General features: G+C 33.8%; 1 protein-coding gene across 10 annotated transcripts in view; it reads left to right on the forward strand.

Moving 5' to 3' along the window:
• Nucleotides 1-15,368: 15,368 nt before the first annotated feature.
• Nucleotides 15,369-22,644, forward strand: part of LOC128994350 (gamma-aminobutyric acid receptor subunit beta-like) — a 111,367-nt gene continuing 104,091 nt past the window's right edge. For all 10 annotated transcript variants that reach the window (XM_054418864.1, XM_054418862.1, XM_054418865.1 and 7 more), the window contains exon 1: nucleotides 15,369-15,523. In XM_054418864.1, coding sequence (XP_054274839.1) covers nucleotides 15,438-15,523 — 86 coding nt within the window. In that variant the 5' untranslated portion in view covers nucleotides 15,369-15,437. The remainder of the gene's footprint in view (nucleotides 15,524-22,644) is intronic.

Genomic DNA, 22,644 nt, shown 5'->3' on the forward strand with positions numbered 1-22,644 from the left:
ATCTGATTAGACACTGTAGCCTTTATGTGTCACGGGTGATACAGCAAGGAAGCTAAGTATTGTTCTCGCCTAGTAGTTAGAAGATTGCCGGTTCAATCCTTTGTAAATCGACAGAAATCATTGCTGGACATCAGCACACTTTCTCAGATGCTTATAAACTACTTTTGTTTCAATTCTCAATCTGGCTAAATTTTTAAACTAGTGTGTTTGTACTTATATGGATAACCGAAGGTGAACGAAGAGTAACTGTAAATTTCTGTTTTGTATTATCTGTTTAGCCAACCAAGTCAGCTGTTAACAGAATAATATTAATAAATTTATAAATATGCAAACAAAGTACATACAATATATCAAGTCATTGATTCATGATATTAAGTTGTTGACAATTAAAATTTAATCTATTGTAGATTTTTTTGTTGCCATGGAGATCAATTATTGCCACAATTTTCAAATGAAACCTTGTTTATGAACATGTGGCATATACGGAGATGATGATATGTTTACGTATTTTTGACAGGCGTAGATCATTGGTTATAAAGTTGTTATATCGTTGTGTAGTATATCGTTGGTCCAGATATTTTCTAATACATCAAATAAAAATACACTTTCCCTTTTTATTTTACTTACAATCACGAACCCACAACATCGCTGCATCGGTTCTTAGCCACCAACTCCAACATTTCCAACATTTTGTGATGAACTTTTTGTTAATCTTAGTTAATGTAAGTTAAGTTGTTTTATGTGACACATAGATAAAAATTAAGGTTGATAAAAATAACTTCAATGGTATTTAAGGGGAGTCTGTACCTTTTTGGTAAAAAAAAAAGATTTTTTTATTTTTATCTTAAAAAATTCTTCAATTCTTTGTGTTTATTTATATATATAACACTTCATATTTTGCAAAAGTTTTTTTATAAAAAAAAAACAAATAAATAGTACTGCACGATATTTTTCAATGTTCTTAGGATGCGCGACCTAAGCCCTTTAGAACTTCAAGGGCGTTTTACCGAAAATAGTGTTTTGTAAAAGTTAGGTACGCATAACTTCAAAACTATAAGAGATAGCAATATGAAACTTCACACACATCTTCTTCACATCATGGTGAGTAGTGCTTGATACCTCTTTTAGTTTAAAATGATTTGGTTTAAGTCATTACCAAGGTAACATACAAAATAAATCAGGTAAAAAAATTGCATATTTTATTTATAAAAATAAAAAAATAAAAAACAAGAATATATTTAAGTTTTAACTAGCAAGCCGGGTACCCTATGGCATAGAGATCATGTAGTAAAAATTTCACTTTAAATGGTTTATAGGTTGCTGAGGAATGCGTACCTATATTGGTGCATATCTTCCCATTTAAATAGCATTAGGGCGTAAAAGGGACAGACTCCCCTTAAGAAACATTGCTTATCTTTATTCATACTGTATATTATATGTTTGCTTGCTTTATAGTGTGGTACAATTAGACATAAACCCAGACATCCAAAGTGAAAGCAGACTTTTGACTCCAAGTTGTGCAATACAGTCCAAATAATGTTCGGTAAAAAGTTACACCTATTAGAGCGTCGGGTTTGGGGGAGAGAGGGGAATAGTTGGGAAAATAGCACATTTTTGGTTTTTATTGAGTATGTCAGAAACTATGCATTTTAGCACAATGTACGTCTTATACAAAAATAATCTACGCACAATTCTAAACAGGAATGGTCCTTCCTCTTCATCTAATTCAATTGAGTTGGTGTCTGTGTCTGGACAGCTCTCACGACTAAAATACCAAACCGATACAGCCGAAATATTTTTGTTAACACAAAGATTGTCCACATACCTAGGAATGTCTCTTAGGCCTATTCACTTCCCTGAGTCCCCCCCCCCCTTGGATGCCCAAAGTTTTGAGGTGAAGTTTTCAAAAGTAAGTATTAATTGATCTCTATGGAAGCATAAGAAAATTCACAATGTATACCTTTGCATTGACATTTCAATGAACTTTATCTGGTGAAAAACTCCCACAATTTTTCAGATTTTCATACACTTTACATATACTTACCTAAATCAATGTTTAGGCCCAGAAAGTGCACAAATGCGTAACATTTATCTACGAATTACAATCTCCAATTCAAGAGTTATAAACTCACGCGACCACGAGACTTACGAGCTGCTTGCATCAAAACTCACATTCAACATACTCTTGACCTTACAACTTATCTGATGGTAGAGCTCGTTATATTGTTTATTTTAAGTAAATGCAACATGAATGTACAGCACTTTTATTTAGCCGTGGTTCTAACTACAGTAGTTGTTTTAGTTGTTTTATGTGACTTAGATTAAAATTATGGTTGAGAATAGTTATTTGTGCAACTAGTGAGAAAAGTGGGCAATTGACTCACTCGAGAGAAATCCTTACTCACGAGCCGTAGGCGAGTGAGGAATGATTTCTCGAGTGAGGCAATTGTACTTTGAACTCGAGTTGCACATTATACTTTTCCTACAGTTACCATAAAACAAATAAATTCGTGAAGAAACATAACCTTTTTTACACAGAAGTGAACTTTTAACATAACATTTAATGTGAAGTGACTGAAGTGACAAATACAACAGTACAACAGCTGACCAGCTGATTTACAGCCAGTGCCGCCAACGTATTTCGCGCGCATACGACGTTGCCTGCATGGTTCGCGCTCACTATTTCGTGCCTTCACGTTGCAAATCTGGAGTGAGACAAAGTAATTAGAGTGAGACAATGTTAACATTGTCTCACTGATGAGCGAATTGGCCACTTTGCTCTTTCAAATCAGTGAGAGAACATTTACATTGTTAGGTAACTGTAGGAAAAAATAACTTCAATGGTATTAAAGAAACAATGTTTATCTTTATTCATACTTTACAATGATATATTATATGTTAACTTGTCATAAACTTTTAATGGTACTTCCCAAACAGGTAAACAACTCTATTTGCAAGCTAGGTGGGAAATACCATTTGCAACTAGTTTCATTTTTATGTTTACACAGTTTTTATTGACCATATTGTATGAGAATGGAAGAAATGCATTTTCAGAGCTTATATATTTTTCTGATCAACGTATGTAAAGAATTACAGCACACAAGTACCCTTTCATTAATTTTAAGTACATGTATACAGGGTGTTTTTTTATCAAACAAACTCCAAATATATAGGGTATAGCAATTCACTTTTGAAGGATAAAATAAGTCAATAACTTGGCAAACCTGCTTCCTTTACTTCATTACCGATCAGCTGATATGTATTAATGCATTGTTGCATTATTGCCTACGTAGTTTTCGTACCTTAACTTTAATTTATGATCTTTAAACTTAAAAAGCCATTTTAATCGCAATTTGATCCACAGTACTCATACACACAAGAAATTTACAAAATGTGTTTGGAAAACGATAATCTTTTGGATTTGTATACATTAGTATAATACCAAATAGTATTAGCACATTAGTTAGTTATAAATTGATCTCTCGCAGTACTAAGCTACAACAGTACAATTTCTTGTTATCAAGTACATTCAAACCCCGCGAGTAGCGTTATCACACGCAGAATTGTTCTTAACACGATTTGCATAACAAAGTCACAAATTATCGTTTATCACTCGGCCCCAGACTAATTTTTCTCGAAAATTACATCTGCCCTACGACTGGGAGTTTTAAATTGTATTTTACTATAATTCTTATGCTCTGAATTAATTATTGATTTTTTTATGCTGAAAGAATTGTATTTCTTCAAAGCTTTGTTTGAAGATTCTGTATGTTATATTTTATATTTTAAAGAAGAGGTGGTTTCTTTTTTGTCTGATTGTTTTCGGCGAACGCAAATCTAGAAATCCAAATGGATTAAGATAAAAAAAGTAAATCATAAAGCCAACCAACATAATAAGTAGTTATATTATACAGACCACCTGACAATGACGTCACCGGATCAATAAGAAAACAAGCGTTTTTAAGGTTTGAAATTTTACCCAGCTTTATCCGGATGAAGAAATAGCTTGTCTTGGACAGTATAAAAGGATTACCTCCCGCTATCTCCGCGTCCCGCCACCTCCGTGTACCGCTACCTCCGAATTTCAGAGTGACCCCTATAATCCTCGGTTACTTCCTGCGTTAAGACTTTCCGTCCAAACCTAACCTAACCTAACTTAACTTAACCTAATCTGACGTAACCTAACCTAACCGACAGGTTAAATTTTCATTAAATCTTCCATCTACGGGGCTTCGCAGCCGTGGATGCAATGACAGCTAACAACGCAGGCAGTGACGGGATTATAAGGGTCACTCAAGAATTCGGAGGTGGCGGGACAGATTTGGGTTCGGAGATGGCGGAACGCGGAGATAGTGGGAGCACACGGTATAGAAGCTACTAAAAACACACACCATGAACACCATGACTACAAACAAAACACCATGAATATAAATCTTAATATTTTTGCGTACGAGTTTTAATTGGTGTATTTGTAAACATTCAATCCTAAATTTTCGCTCAGAAATATGATATATAAAAAATAAAGTGATTTATGAACAAATTTTTAAATTAATCAAATTCATTACAGTTTTAAAAGCTAGGAGTCTAACTTTTACAACCACGATGAAAACCCAAGTCGTACCAAATCATTCAAAACTCCACCCCTCGTGTTTGTGACAGAAATTTAAATAAAATTAATTAATCAGCTGATCAACAATCAACCAAATGTTACGTCATACACCAATCAAATAATCTGTTTGTAAACCCGAGTGCAGTGTTAATTCTGTACAAGTAGGAACTAGGAACAACGAAAGGTTTAAAAGTAAACGTAGTAAGTTTTTTTTATAAAAGTGGCCTATTTTAATTTTCCATTTCACGTAGGCCTTACACCATTTCATCTTCTCATAAGTGAAAAAAGGTTAAATTATCTTATTCATTCCATATTATAATGATGATTAACCGATAAACAGTTTACTTAATCCAAGTATGAGGTAAACAAATACACAAATTCTGTTAGTAAATCTAGAAAAGCTGTAAAATTGTTACAAAACCAGGAAAGAACACAGATTTCTAAAGGGGAAGGGTGATAAAAATGTTTACTCACAACGGGGTGTTAAGAGCCATAACTGTTCGGTCGATTAACGCCCTTAAGCAACACACGCTGGCTTTCAAAACTTACCCTTGCTGGGCCACACTTTAGGAGCGTACTGTTGTCGTCATACTACAGCGAAAACAGCTGTTTTTGGTACATACTTTGTTGGTCTAAAGTAGTTCTGCTACTTCCTAGAGGAAAATAATAAACTTAACTGTGCTAGCTAGTTTGTTGTTTGTGGCTCAACCACGCATTAATGGTTGTTTGGGCCTAACATTTCATGCTGATACAAGGCCACACTGGCTGATAACTCATATAGCCAGTTAATTGACCTAAGAGTGTTTATAGTTTTTATACAGTACTCCTAGCGATCTGCTATGGCGGCTTCCACAGTTTGAACATGATTTTGTTGTAACTTAATCAAAATTTTGTACATTTATTTGTTGATAACTATTTCATACAGCTGGTCTTTAGAACAAAAGTCTTCTCTGCGTTCCCTTCCCGTTGCAAAGCACGATTATGGCGGCTAGTAAAATACTTAAATACTTTTTGATGAAATGGCGACCATACAAAGTAGGTATTTTAAGCCATCTTTGTTTGAAACTAAACATATTCACAGCTAATCCACATGAAAGAAGCAATATTTAGTCAATCGATCGTGAAAGAAACAGAGATGAGAACATTGAAATAACTGAAATTATACTCGGTTCACAAAACCTAGGTGGTTTTAGCGGAAGAAATCTATCCCCTGTATGGCTTGATCCTACCATAAAAAAGTAAAGTAGGTGAGATGTGTCAAAACATCATTTAGTTGTATCGTACATTAAGCATAAAAAGTGGTGGAGGAACTTTCTCTCAAACCGCCTAAATTTTGTAAACAGACAGTATAGCTTTTCCAAGCTTGAAATATTACTATAGGTGAAAGAATAACCAAGCAAAGACTACCAAAATAACATATATTTTATACCTTGACTCTAGTGTACATCTGCAGTCTGCAGCCAATGAGGTGAACAGCGATTGGTTCATCAGACATCGCATATGTCACCCTTACTGCCTCCACTACACTTCTTATGGCGATTTGTTTCTTTTCACTCGGCATTGTACGTTGAAACTTCTGATTAACCGTGTAATCTAATCATAGAATATTGTTGTACAGTTACAAACAAGTTACATTAAGTCCCTTTTAAACATTTTATTGAATAGATTAAGATGGAGTAGATAAAATCATTTAAATTAAATATTCTTAAATTAACAAACAAATATTCAGTTTTTAGTATACATGTTCTACTTGTTCCTGTATGGAAATTTAACAACTCCTCTAACGTTCAAGGCGATCAAAATGATAATACTAGGATTGCTTTCATTGCAGTGAAAGCCAGTTGAGCGAAGCAATCATGTTTTATGGTTTTAAATAAAGCAATAAATAAAAAAAATATTCATATAATACAAAATACAAATGTACCCACACTCTGCACGCACAGCTAGCCTTTACTACTTCCTTCACCACTTGCTACGTCGTGGACCTGTTTCACTCCCTTCCCATAGCATTTTAGGATTGCCGATACATTAATTTAACTACCACAAAGGCACACTCTCACACTTCCCACACTCAGCACCTTTAGCCTTTACTACTTCCTTTACCACTTCCTCCTGGACCTGTTCCCCTTCCTTCTTAGAGTATTTTACGATTGCAGATACATTAATCTAACTGCCACTAACGGTTCCCAAACACTACACTGGTAGCCTTTACTACTTCCTTCATAGCTTCCTACGTCGTGGACCTGTTTTCCTCCCTACCCATAACATTTTAGTATTGCAGATACATTAATGTGGCCACAAACGGTCCCCACAATCCGCAATGCCTACCTTTACTACTTCCTTCACCACTTCCAACGTTGTGGACCTGTTTCCCTCCCTTCCCATAACATTTTAGTATTGCAGATAAATTAATGTAACTGCCACAAACGGTCCCCACACTCCGCACTGCCAGCCTTTACTACTTCCTTCACCACTTCCAACGTTGTGGACCTGTTTCCCTCCCTTCCCATAACATTTTGGTATTGCAGATACATTAATGTAACTGCCACAAACGTTTCCCACACTTCGCACTTCTCGCCTTAACTACTTCCTTCACCACTTCCAACGTTGTGGACCTGTTTCTCTCCCTTCCCATAACATTTTGGTATTGCAGATACATTAATGTAACTGCCACAAACGTTTCCCACACTTAGCACTTCTCGCCTTAACTACTTCCTTCACCACTCCCTACGTCGAGGACCTGTTTAAGTTTGCCATGTATGAGATGGATCCATGAATGTGATTCACCGACAAATTGTTTAAGATAAAATGTTATTTAACCTTAGCTACGTAAATCAAGTCTGTTAAATACTTTACCTAAGAAAGTATGTTTTATCTATGACTGTACCTTTTCGATCAGTGGTCGTTTCCAAATTGCGATTTAAATGTAAACCTAAGACTTTCTCTGTTTGATCAGTTGCCGATTTTTTTTTCCCTTTTGTACTGTGTTTAGGTTGTGGCTTGATTTAAAACATATGCTATGATTCTTTGTTTTGTTTACATTTATGTCGTTATTTTGTAACCATCATGGCAACCCAGTTGGCCAAATGTAGGTTACTTGATAGGTCAAATTGGCCAATGTTAAAATTTAATAAATTTGATTTACTTTATATAGGCATCATCAAAAATTGAAATTGGCTACGTCAAAACCATCCAAACATTTGAAAAAACAACCTCGGTAAGTTTGGCTAAAATATTAGTTAGCTCATAGACAGAGGGACTATCCACAGATTCTTTAATTAATACTTATTAAATTAACACAGTTTGTTCGGAAACTTGTTTTCTTTGACCGCTATTTATTTTCAATCCTAAACACTTTTCCGCCGTTAGATTTCCCGGTGACAACGCACGCTTCGCATGACTAGACGTAGTTTTGCCGTTGGCAGCAGCAAAAATAATCTGCGTTTATTTGTACTTCAAAGGCTTTGTTCGTAGCCTTATCGAAAGCCTTAACATCGACTTGTTAGTACAGTGTGTGAACATGCACACACTTCAACAACCTGGCCAAATAAAAACATAATGTTATTGCAAATGGTAGTTAATAGCGTTAAGTTTGTGGTATTTAGTTTAATTAAGGGCCTGCTAGAATTTTAAGGTAAGCCATTGATTTTTGAGTCTTAAATACTTTCTACGGTATGCGCAGATCCACAGTAGGTTCCATTTAAGTCTTTACTCACTTTAAGTCTTTTCTCTTTAGCTCTAAGGGTTTTATCTATACAGTATTTTAACCAAAAATTCCCTAGACTTTTAATTGCAGATCTGTTGATGTTTCAATGTTAGCCATAGTTAGAATGTTTGGTTGTTGTTATTTTCTTATTTTGCTGTTTGGAATTCTTATCTGCAGTTTATTGAATGTCATACAATCAAATTCCTGTTAAATTAAGTATTTCAAACCATATATTTTGTCTACCAGGTAGCTGAAAAGTAACTTGTACCCCCCCGTAATTTTTTAATTATTGGAGATATTTGAAATGGTTTGTGGCATTAATTAAACTTATGAAGTATTTCAGACGTAGCCATTTGGAAGTTGGCCTGTGGGGCAGAGCCCTTGCGACATTCGATCACACCAATATTTTTCGACAAATCTACACACTTAATTTTGTATGTATGCTTAATTTTGATGTGCCATATGCATAAATATTTAAAAATTAAAATACTTTAAATGACGACCACAAATTTACTACCACTTTACTAATTACTTTACTTATTTACTAATATTGACTGACCACTTTAGTACCTAACATAATAGAATGACGACAGCAGGTCCATATAGATGGGATATCGCAATATCCCATAATAAATGGTTAAACCAAAGAAACCAATTATACATTTTATTGGTTTTTAATCAGCAGTACTGTGATGTTGTATATCAAAAATAACTAAACTTATGCCTATTATCATTAAAACTTCAGTGAAAATTTAAGTACCTATACTGTCAGATTTTTACTACCGTATTAATTATTGAATTAGTTTTAAAAGGCAAAATTCCAGCTAATTCAGTTTAGTAGTTTACCCATGATGGTCAGAATAATTAATGAACGTGAACACGTTTGAATCAGTGAACCAGCTAAATAAATAGGGAAATAGATAACAAAAAGGTTATACGCCTTATGTTTGAATGCAGCTAGTATGATCACTAATTATGTATTATTTAGATTTGCAGGAGCCTTAGGGAAACCTACATATATCTTTAAATAAGTAATCATATAGACTCTAACATATTCCGTAACAGTACGGTAATCCTGATTTCTTTTTTGATTAATTCTTCTTCTTCAAATGCAAATTATAATGCAATTGGTACTATTTTTTCACCCAAAAGCAGAAATTAAAGCATCGAGGAATTCTTTTTGTTATCTTCAAATAATCTAGCTTTGTGATAAAAGGGATAGGTTATAATAGAAACATGCGGCAATTCTCCCTATAAAATCACATTTTTATCCATAATCCATATTTTTATTTGTGCTATAATATTGATTACCAGTTAAAGGTGATTAAACTATTTAGAACATGAATCAGTAGCTTAATCCATATACATTAACTTTACTTAAATAAATAATCCTAGTTTTTTAATAAGCCTCGACTAGTAAACGCCTTCATATTTCGTGCCGCAATGTAGATGCTGCATATACTTTGCCGACAACGCCGTGTCTCGGATATCATTGTATTAATTTAAAAAATACAAAATGCTCAAATTTACGGTTTTTGTTCTATTTATGGATACAGGGTGTCCCGGAATGGATTATTTGTGGTCCATTTTGTGAATTTTCCCAGCATCTAAATCAACGAATTTAAAATATAAAGATGGACCAAATATATGTTAGTCTACCCTTTTTATGTGGTTTTTACTTAACCCTCAATAACTTAGGATCCATATCGCATAATAACATGATATTTAGCTTGGCCGTTGAGTATATAAGACCACGTCAGTATTACATTTCCCATTTTAGCTATTACCATAAAAAAATGGGTGTTGGAAATTTCAACGACTTTTGAATATCTTCTTTTGGAAAGTTTCATCAAAACAAGTTTTATCAATTTTAAACTGAGAAAAACTCTAAATTAAATAACATTATGTTATCTAACTTAGTAGCATTGTCATCTAAATGGTTCTTAAGTTATTAAGGGTTTAGTAAAAATAACACACATGTAGACTGGTAAATAAAGACACACACAATAAACACACACACACTTTCTGCCCATGTCAACGTTGATAAATAAAACCAGTTTCTTCAGGTGCCATCCACAAATTAATCGACGAAAAGGGACCATTAATCTCCTATACACCCTAATATACAGTGTGTAAATTAAGTCTTGAAACAAATCTGTATTTTTTAAACCAAAATAGATAGAAATATTCTGTTTGTGGCGTTGATTGTTAACAAAGTTTCCGTAATATTTTACATCAAAACATGTTTTAACCCCCCTAACAGGGTAGGAGGTAAGGGGTGACTTACTTTTTTTCCAAATAGTGAAGGGGTTGTTAAAAGAAACACAATGACGCAAATCCGAGGTGAATATCTCACTCCTAGCCAAAATGGCGGGTATTCCAAAATGGGAGATTTTTCACATAAATTAAATTTTGGAATACCCACCATTTAGGCTAGGGATGAAATATCTACCTGGGGTTTGCGCCGTTGTATTTCTTTTAACAAACCCTTCAAAATGAGTTGTCACTAAATGCCCCCACCTTGTTATTAACAAAATAAGTCATCCCCACCCCCTCCCTGTTAAAGGGGTTAAAAAATATTGTTGATGTAACAAATTGCGGAGCCTATGTTAACAATAATTTCCACAAACAGAATATTTCTGTCTATTCCGGTTTTGAAAATACACATTTGTTTCAATATTTGTAAAATTGGTTCTTTTTCACATACAGTAGTCTAAATCAAATTATGGAAGGGATATCATTTTGGGGATATCATATAAATCATTTTGCCTAGGGGATATCTACATCGGCTTTGCTTCATTGTATTTCTTTTGACACATCCTTCAAAATGTCACTCAAAAGGGGCTGCTATTTGAAAAAATAAGTCGCCCCCACCCCTACCCTGTTAGGGGGGCTAAACAATATTTTTGATGCAAAACTACGGAAAATTTGTTAAGAATCAACGCCACAAACAGAATATTTCTATCTATTTTGGTTTAAAAAATACAGATTTGTTTCAAGACTTAATTTACACACTGTATATATAGCACAAACATAAATGTTTTAAATTAATCCCTTAATACATACATCTAATAGAATATTACCCGTTTTACAATAGTGTGTTCGTAACACATGTAAGACATGTCTTTCGAAACATATTTGAAGACATTTCAACACTTAGACGTAGGCTAGGTCCATTGTTACTTGTTTGCTAACATATAAAACCACCACATTACTTCACTTTTTTATCAGGTTATTTCAATGAGCTTATAGGCATTTTTAGAGCATAGTGGGCATGTTTGTACAACCTTTTAAAATTATTGTATTTAAATGAAGGTGAGGAATATTTCAGAGACAAAGTAACGCTTAGAGAAGTGTTCAAGCCGATCATTGAGAAATAACAATCACAGGCTGCGTTCTGAAGCGAATATTGCCCTTTGATTAAAAATATCTCCTTGTAGGCTTCAGGTTATATTTATCTTTCAACTTTAAAAAATGGTGAGAAATAAATGCTATTTATGTAATAGATTTGTCTTGTAATCTACAAAAGAAACATGATAAGGAAGTTTATTTGTTTTTGCTTTATTGTCCCTATAGGCCAAAAACCAAAATTGGGAACAAACGCGTAAACCTATGTTAATTCGAGTTCGCGAACCAGCATGATCGGACGATACGACGTTTTATTAGGAGGTAAAATAGGAGTAAATTGGGGTTTCCTCATTTTGATACCCAAAATATAAATTTTTCAATTTATTTCAAACTATTAAGTAGAGCTTAAAATAACTAATAATTTAGTACCGTATATGGAAGACTTGTTGCCTATGTTTAACGGTTTCAATGAAAATTCCAAAAAAGTGTACTGTATATTAAAAAATCCCTTTGTTAGTATTATGGACAATAAATAAACTGTTGTAGTTCGCTTTTAATCTAATTTGTCAAATTAGTTTAATTCATACTAAAATAACGACATTTGAATAAAACACATCTTATTACCATCCCTGTTGCAGCAAACCAAAATACTAATTATAATACATGTATTTTAAATAGGATATAAATCTGAAAATTTTTTGGGAACATAATTAGTTGTAGAAATCTAGCAAGGTAAATTCATTTTTTTTAGTCTGCAGATTTGCTGTGGAGGGGGTATTTAAGATCCTCCCCTTCGTTTTCAAAACTTTTGAGTAAAAATACAAAATAAAATGTTGATGAAGGTTACAATTAATTATTAAAAAATTCAACAAAACTGTTTTTTCTGTAAACACGTGATTATAACAATCGTTCCACTCCAGGAACATGTATTAATTATTTTGTAGACCTAATATTATTATAGTATTATTAATTACACCAGGATAAATTACGATGTTATATTATGGTTTTATAAACTGAGTGGGAGTAAGGCTGTTGATTGTGTAAATGTTTTGACTCTTCCATGCTCGAGGGCAACACAGGCAGTTCCCTGGAAGTTCATGTTAGCCTTAACAGATTTAGGGTTGTTCATTTATTTACCTACTAATTTCCAACCTTTAGTTATTGATCAATATTTTATTGAAATTTTGTTTTAACAGTTTCTTTACGATAAATCTACAGTCAAAACATTACTATGTTACCTGGGTATATAGGAATGTTACCCGCCTATGCCCACCTTAAAACCCGTTCCAATGTTCCGATCATGCTGATACACGATCTCTTTCGAATAAATGTTGGTTTACACGTTTATACCAAATTTCATCAAAATTAGGCTATTTATACAAAAACTACCTGAGAATAATAGATAGCCTCTTCAGCTATGATAAGAATAATAAATCATTCTTCAATATAATAAATAAATAAAAATAAAACCTCCTAATTTAAAAGCAAAAGCAAAATTAATGGAAACTAAATCGAGCTACATCAATTTTGATTTGTTTATGAATTTACAATACCCCGCCACACCAAACCTGCAGACTAAGCAAATTTCCATTTATCTGGTTGAATTTTCACTAATATTTGCGGTAAACATTGATTTTACCATGTTTGCCCGTAAAACATAACATTTTGCAATTTCTTCTTTTTAGAGCAAAATAATCTTTTGCAAAAAACGTAAATTTTAAAAAATCTTACCTATTTTTTTTTATAATAGATAATCTGTTATATTACACTTGCTTATGGGATATACTTTTCAAACAAAGCTAGTATCATTTTTATAAAACAAACTTTTTTAAATTCCCTGTAGCAGCAAGTAGCCTACTCATCTATCTATCTATCTATCTATATATTAATAGGCAAGCATGTTTCTTTAAAACCTTTTTTCTCAGCTTGTGTGCATCGTGGGGTAAATCTGCGCATACCGTTAGAAAGCAATTTTCCTGTAGGTGTGCAGAATCCCTTTATAAATTTAAATAGGCTCAAAGATAAGCACAAAAAATTAGTTTACAAATTTGAAAAAATTAACATGGATCTTATGCGTTGCTATGCTGGTGACGAAATAACAACGAAATATAAACAGAAAATCATAACAAATGGAAGAAACTCCAATCACATGTTTTATTTACAGTGTGGGGTGAAAATAGAGAAGTGAGTACATTACATATTTTTGGTCGAGTTTCGACCACTGGACGACCTCTCGTTAAAATTAATATTGAAATATAGAAAATATAGGAGACAATTTCAAGGAACTGATTTGTGTGAAATTAGTGAAACTTCAACCAGGTAAATGGAAATTTGTTTAGTCTGCAGGTTTGGTGTGGCGGGGTATTGTAAACTCATAAACAAATAAAAATTGATGTAGCTTAATTTAGTTTGAGTGAATGAATGAATGAAAATACTTATTTATTGAGGCGAACAATTAGGATCACATGGTCCTTTCTTACAGTTAACCTAGTTTCAGGGAATTAATTTTGCTTTTGACTTGAGTTTTTCTGAAAACCAATTTGCAATTGAGGATCAAATTAAATAAGGTCGTCAGAAGAAATGAGGATGTTTTCATTTTTATTTATTTGTTCCTAGCATTTATTTGTATTCAGTTCCAATACGTACATAATTTCCAAAAGTTATCAAAATATTAATAATCCTAATCTTACGATTACAATAGCTAGCCTACTTTTAAAAGGTAGGCTACTATTAGCACTGGCAAACTGTTATATTGCTATTCCAATACAAAACTTAAATGCAAGTTTTGCTTACTAGATATGTTATTATTGGCTGAAGGAGTTTCACTGTCTGTAGAGCTCTACAAACATTCACCATGACGTCATACGGTTCGTCCCCATTGTTTGTGAAGTGGTGTAGAATGTATACATCTAACCTGGTTATAGAAAATTGTGCTATGTTGTTTTTCTCTTTTTTGACAAATAACTTCAACATTATACTCACTAAGCAATTTTAAAGAACTAATCAATTTGAATATTTATTTAATTTAGATTTTATCAGCATTCTTTTATTTTGATTGTATACTTGTTATATCCTTATGATGTTGAAGTTTCAAAATTCTCAAAAACTTATATTTTTGTAATTATTAAAAACTTTGAATTTTAAAACTCTTGGATACGACTAAAAAAATACGAAAATGTCCAAAGCAAGATTTATAGTTTAAATATTTCGTCAACGGTTAAATAATTAAACATAAAATATCTCCAAATTGTTTTCCAAGGAAATCGACAAGTCATTAGCAACAGTTTTGCTTTTCTTTGGAGCTTTACAAACAGCCCAAGTATGACGTCAGAGATGTGACGCGTTGTTTAGAGCAATGGGTTACGATTTGTCCAATTAATGCTTAGTTTCTGGCTCTAGGTAGTGTTTTGGGGTAGTGTTTTTGTCGTTAATTTTATGTAAAAATTTTATAGATTATATTGTTTTATAATTTTTTACAAAAAAATTATTCAAGGTATAGGTACATTTTGAAAAAATAAAATTTGTTTTTGATTTTAATTTTTTCCAGGTTCAGCCACGACTCGACGCAACACGTGATGACCAAAAACAGGAACCAAAAGTAATAATTACACTAGATTATTAGTGTTTATGGATATTTTTGAGGGGGGTGGGTCCGGGCTGTCGATCAATAGAGCGGTAGGGCTGCGCAGTTTGCCGACAGCCGCTGCCGCCCAGTCGACTGCCGCCTCGGACCACCGTTGGATATGGAGGATCTCCCTTGTTGACGGCTTCATTATGGGCAGCGAGACATGCACCTGGGCCCTAGCCTGGCTGGCGGTCACCTCTTCGCTGCTCCACACCAACCACCACGCCAACGCCGCGTAAGTAGAACCCTGTGCGATAGTGCTACTAGGTCACCAATCCTGTGAGCTCAGCGACCCACCATCGGACGTCGGACGTGCTGCAGACGGCAATGTTCGTAGTGATAGAATACAGTGATAACCAATCTACCGAGTCTTCGTAGTTTAAAGTTTACCATAGCTACCAACCCGAAAAGTTTTCTCAGTGTATGTTATGTTCTAAGATATAATTTTACATACACATAAACCAACGTCAAAACAACACCCTACTGATTTAAGTACACACCACAAAATAAATGCAACAAATCGAGGTTTGTCTGCAAAACAAATAAATAGGTCAACCCTCCGCGGGGAAGTGTCAAAGGTCAAACCGCTCCTGGTGGCCTCACTCCCGGGCGACCTCACCTGGGACCTCGGTTCCTCAGGTGACTCGGCCTCGGTTCGTGAGGTGTGGTGGAGTACAGGCAGAGGTGTGGTGGGTGGGCACACCCAGTACCGCAGTGTCTTGCCTGACAACGCGCTCAACATTACGGATACATCGGGATGTTTTGTCTGGAATACAGGATAAATTGTGTTTTTGGAGATTTTACTAGATGACCCGATCACTTAGAACAAAATACAAATCCGAGGCGCATGCGCGACCGCCCTATAACTCAATATGTGTTACGGGCTTATTGTATTTTTGGAAAGCTATTTCGAAACGGGGTGGTTAATTATTTGGTGGAATTGAAAATGTTATTTTTATACTTTATCCTCGGACTGTACAATGTTTGGGGCTGCAGTTCTGTCTTGGTTCTACTGGGTTCAGCTGACGAGCCATCGCCCAGTTTGTCGATAGTTTATTTCACGGTAGACCCAGAAAACGGAATACCTTGTTTTCATCGTATCGCATTACTTTTCTCTTTTTGAAAGCCGTGACATCAACGTAACGTTTTTAGGCACTTAATAATTAAACGCTGTTTTCCAAAATATCTCTTGTACAAAATTAATTGTGCTGTCCATGATAAAAATGCACAAGTTATCAAGAATTGTACTTACACTAATACTCTTTTTCGTAAATTTGTTCCAACTAAAACACTGTCATAAACAACTTATTATGGTATTGACAACAATTTCCAAATAATGAATGTTTCCCAAAACACTCTAAGGCAATTAAATACAATTGTTATAAAATCTGCAAATTCGAACAATTTAAGGCATTTTAAATGTTTATTATATTATTTGTTGTTGAACACGTGGTAAATTCCTATTTCAAATATTTTTTTTTAGTATGACTCTCTCTTATACGCAACATACATGCCAAGATAAAATTAAATCTGACCAGGGTCGACTAAATTAAACATTCCATTTTTTATCATTTAAGGGCTAAAAACAACAATCTATATATTAATAGGCAAGCATGTTCCTTTAAAACCTTTTTTTCAGCTCGTGTGCAACGCAGGAAAAATCTACGGATATTGAAAGATATTTCCTGTAGATGTGCAGAATTCCCTTTACAAATCAAAATAAGCTAAAAAATATTCACAAAAAATTAATTTAAAATAAAAAATAAATAACATGGGCCTTATGCGTTGCCATACTGGTCATGAAATAACAATAAAATATAAACAGAAAATCAAAACAAATGGAAGAAGTTACAATCATTGTTTTATTTACAACGTAGGGCGAAAATAGACAAGCCTCTGTACATAACAATTTTTTGGTCAAGTTCTTGACCACTAGTTATTAATTTACAAAAACTAAACATTTTCACCGAAACTATGCAGTAGAGTACTAAACCAACTCTATCACTGTTTCCCCTAACATAGCAGAAACATTAAATTACTAAACAACAGACTAAAAGACAATCCTCCCCCCATTTCTGAACAAAAACACTTACAATATTATTTATTTTCATATCTGATTACTTATTCTTCCAAAGTGTAATTACGTTTCAAATACGATGGTTACCCTCACATAACAAATGATGTACACATACACATTGCTGTCTTTGTTGGAATTTGTTTTCAGATATTGTAACTAACATTGCAAAAGAAATGTTTGTGTCTTGGATTAAATATCCACGAAGACATTTCCCCAACACTTTTCTTACATATAATAATGAAAAGTTATTTCCACAAATTTATTTTAATAATTTTTCTAAACGTGTTATTTGATGAAATTATAGTAGAGGTCGTCCGTTGGTCGAAGACTCGATCAAAAATATCTAATGTACAGACTTCTCAATGTTCACCTCCACGCTCTAAATAAAACATGTGATTGGAATTTCTTTAACTTGTTTTGATTTTCTGTTTATATTACGTTGTTATTTCGTCCCCAGCATGGCAATAAGGCCAATGTTAATTTTTAAAATTTTAAATAATTTTTTTGTACTTTTTTAGTTTATTTTAATTTATGAAGGGATTCTGCACATACACAGGAAAATATCTTACCAACTGTATGCGTAGATTTTCCCTGTGATGCACTCGAGCTGAGAAAAAAGGTTTTAAATAAAACATTCTTGCCTATTATATAGATTAGCAAAACCGTGAGTATTCGAAATAAAATGTTGATTTATCCGAATAAAAAACTGTTACTAAAATAGATTAACTTGTTCGAAGAGTTGACATCGTGTGAGGCGTTAATTATATATCTCGATGTGTTATTTCGGTACCTTCCTCCTCTAATATTGAACAACCACATCCAGCAATAACTTAGGTTGTGTTCGAAAATAAATACTAAATTTAAGCCTTATCGCTTCGATTAAAACGTCAAATTCAACTGCTTTTTGTCTTCGAGCAATGTTTTGTAATAATTATAATACCTCGGGTATCTTAGTCTTATATCACACATTCAATCTTTTAAATTATCAAACAAAATTGATTTTTTTCAATGGATTCTTTACTCTTACCATTTAAAAAAACACACACACTTACCTACACTTACAGGATTACTTAGAACACCTAATACTTCTTAAACCTAATGTTATCTAAATAGGGAATAAATATGACATGTTTAAGGAAATATCAAAATAAAATTGAATCAGGCGAATGGAATTTCACTTAGTCTGCAGGTTTGCTGCACTGGGGGTATCTTTTTTGATTTTTGTTATTTTAGCAATGCTTTTGTGACCATGTAAATCGGTTAGACGTTTTGACAGAGGTTGTTAAAATGCGTGGAACGAACAATATTTAGTTGTGTGTGTTTTGATAGGGGGGGGGGGGGGGTAGAAATACTTCACATTTTAATTCTCTCAATAATAATGTTGTCATTCGTGGTTTTAAACATTGACAACAAAATATTAAAATCCTACATTTTGATTGAATAATATTTTACTGAAAACATAGATCCACAACTACTGTTAACACATAATACAAAACACAAAGGCTGTTAGGCGAGCTAAAACCGTTATTACGCTGCACTTGTAAGAAGACCAAGTAGTAAAAGATGGAGCAAGAAATTCCTTGAAAATAAACAGGAGATAAGAAACTTGATAAGAAGGAAGCTGAGGCGAGGGGTTGTTCAGTGACAGCTATTATCAAAGTCCTGAGAACAAAGAGACTTTGCCGTCGCGATTGTCTCAAAGCTAACCTCCTTTCCGGCATCCGGAGTGTTAAACATTCACTGTATGGGCTTCCTATTGTTGAGGTTATTTATATATCGTATTGATTACATTGTTTTACTGTATTTGTAAATCTTTATATTCAAACACATGTCAGTTCATATGTTTGAAACGTGTAAGATATGTTTTAGTGCTGCAGGTAAAGAGTATGTTGTGAAAAGTTACTATTGAATTATAAATTTAAATTAGTCTGTTTTGGTCCAGAACATACCTAACATGAAATTGGTTTTGTGTTGTAAAATTTTCCAAAAGTTCTTTATGCAATTTACGTTTGTAAATATTTTCAGAGGCTCGTTAAAAAACAATGTTAAAGTAAAGACTCTTGATTAAAAGTAAATAGTAGGCTTATTCGAGCCTTGAACCCAGAAACCATTCTTTGCGAGATTGTTTATATTTTATAAACAAGTATGCATGGCTCAAAAATATGACCAGGACTTGAACATCATAATGTTATATACATTCCATATTTATCTTGCTTTCGTTTTCACGTAGTATGGGGTTAAACGCATTGGGTAGCTTGTGTTACTGGCTAACACTAACTGTTTGCTTTGTCATGACCATGCATTAACCCCCATGATCAAGGACAGTTGGGTCCAGTTTTGATCCATTAAAAATCTAACGACTTTATCCAGGATCGAACCAGAATTTGTTTAATTATCAGGGAAACACTATAACCACTGTCACCCTTAAGTTATTTAGCTACGAGGACTTGGCCTTGAAGAACTACTCCCGATGTTCGTATACAGCTCACTATCTCCTTCATCTTTTTGTGTTCCTTAAGTGTCTTACAAGATCCAAGTTCATATGCAGCCACCATCTCCTTATCATCTTTTTGTGTTCTTCTAAGTATCTTACACTTACAAGATCAAAACCCATACGCAGCGTAAAAAACGCATTCTTCATTTTTTAAACTACTATTCCTTAAGATATGCAGCCTTCCAATTCCTTCGCTTTGCTCCTGAAAAAGTTCCATAAGGTTACATTTCATCGATAGGCTTTCGAAATACACTCTCTGAATCTAAAAAACAACAATTCTTCATGATAATCAACATAACTTTGAGTTAAAAATCCTTCCACCAGATCAAAACTAATCCATAGCTTTGAAAAAAGCCACACATGTGGGAAGCCAGGTATGCGGATATTCAAGACATAACAGTTTGTCTCGGTGGATTTACTACAGGAAACGAGCGTCGTAGAGCATCCATTACATTACGTTCGCTGGGAGGTAGCGAGAACACACGAACGTGTTGGGACATAAATCTAATCGGTAGTGAGCTGAGACGGAGCAAAACCTTCCCTCCTCAACCCTTAGACAATACATTGTGCCTCTGATACATGGGAAAATAGGCCAATACAGCTAGGTTACATACATAACGAATGATACAGGCATTGTGTGAATGAAAAACTATAGGGATTTTTTTATTCCTCAATGGTCTAGCCTGGAGTTTTTGTACAAATATTTTAGGTTCATGATAGAAGGGGTTGCTGAATTATAATTTGGATAAAATCCATTAGTGATTGGTGGGATTTGAACCTGGGACCTCAGGGACCGAAGTCTCACACTATACCACTAGCTCGTTCCCCGAAGTACAGAGATAATTATCGTATAGTGTATAGGCAACAATGTGTCAAATTTAGAATTGTCGTGTTAGACACACTGTTATGTTAAAAAAAAAAAAAAACTCACAATACTATTATCTCGGAACTTTTCAATCTTTATCTGAATCACTTAATCTTTTCTATATAGCAATGACGTACCTAGTGTTAGTATTGAGATTCAATGAATGTATAGTGAGTATAGAATTTAGTTAGATGACCTGTGTAGTGTAGCTTAGTGTATAAGATAAGCTGTTTTAGTCATTTGTCAAAAGCTCAATGATAGAGGATGGCTAACCATCAATAGGGTGTCATTTTCAAACGAATCAGTCTAGAACTCCATTAAATCAGCGTAGAATTAATTAGTTGACTATTTCAACACCAAATACGCAAAATTAGCACGTGATACGTTTGAAATACAACAACATAGTAATATTCTAGGCTTTTGTAGTTCAATGACGCTGAATTCAATTTTAACTCGAATAGTTATTTTCTTACAGTGTTATCTGACAAAGTGGTCTTCCTTGCACTGATTATAGTACAGAAATTTGCTAATCACTGCATCTACTTACTATTTCCGCACACCAGTATTCCAACCAAACAACACTAAACATAGTGCTTTTATTAGACACGAAATACGCGTATGCTTGAAAATAAGTTGGCAACACAAAGATATTAAGAGGCGGTTCACGAGTACGGGGTTTCGTGGCCCGCGGTTATCGTTGATCTCGACCAATTTTAACCGACGGTCAAAAAATGGGTTCACGACATAGAGCGTTAGCCGAGACCAAGCTTAGCCGAGAACAACGCTGGCCGTCGCTCAAGAGCAGGGATTAACTGGGAATTTTCGTTGGAAGGTTGGCAACAGCCACCTGCCGGGCCGCTGCTTGCGGTCGACGAGCCCTAAAACAATAGGATGACGTTGCGTGATAATGATTGGTTCATAAACTATTATTATTGTACAGGGTATTTACTGATATTGTATAAAAGGTTGTGGACTTGCACTTAAATTCATTTTATGCTAAAGTTTTAAGTTACTCAATTGATCATTGAATTTTGAATAATACACTATTACTGAATACATTGAATCGGGAAAATGCAATTATGTAAAAAAAAATGTTTCAACAAATCTTGGTCATGTTTGCAATAAAATTTGGTTACCAATTATGTTCAAAAATAAGACATACTTTATCAGGTTTGCAGTTTTATCCAAACGTTCAAATTATTTAATAAAATGGCTGCTCTTTTCAAAGATATATGATTATCTTTTATGTATCAGTAATTTGTATAAAAAATAAATTTGGAGGAACAACTGGCTATTATAGGAGCCGAGATGCCTTCATACGTAAACAGTAATAAACGTAAATATAAAATGGCAAACCTACAAAAACATTTTATGACACCAAGATCTTTTAAAGCTGTTCACAATTAATTGGGGCCACAAACAACAGGCCTAAGAACTAAACCCCTTGCATTTGCGCGCGTCAGACGGGTAGAACGCAGCCCTATAAGCATGAGAAAACAGGTGTGAGAAAACAGGTTATAATTTAAAAAAAATATTTTGTTATAATACAACGTTTTATATATTTAACTATAGAATTTATCTTTTACCTAAGAAAATTGAAGCAATTTATTGTAAATCCCGATATAACAAATATTAAGACATTATAGATGAAAAGGTATTTCTTTAACAAATGTTAAACCACAAACACAATAATATAAACATATAATTTAAAATATCCAAAATAAAATTTGGATACTTAAAATAAAATGACCTATGTTTATATTAATTTTATTGAGGGACAAAAATTGTACTAATTTTATACAATAAAAATTCTTAGACAAACCTAACAGTGTTTGATGGAACCATTTTTATTTTGATATTAATCAGCTGAAATAAAAGGGTTCAAAATTGCTAAAATGAATATAAAACATAAGATTCGAT

The sequence above is a fragment of the Macrosteles quadrilineatus genome, unplaced genomic scaffold (genome assembly GCF_028750875.1).
Source record: "Macrosteles quadrilineatus isolate MER2022 unplaced genomic scaffold, UCM_ALF_1.0 Scaffold_5__1_contigs__length_97177068, whole genome shotgun sequence".
NCBI lineage: Eukaryota > Metazoa > Arthropoda > Insecta > Hemiptera > Cicadellidae > Macrosteles > Macrosteles quadrilineatus.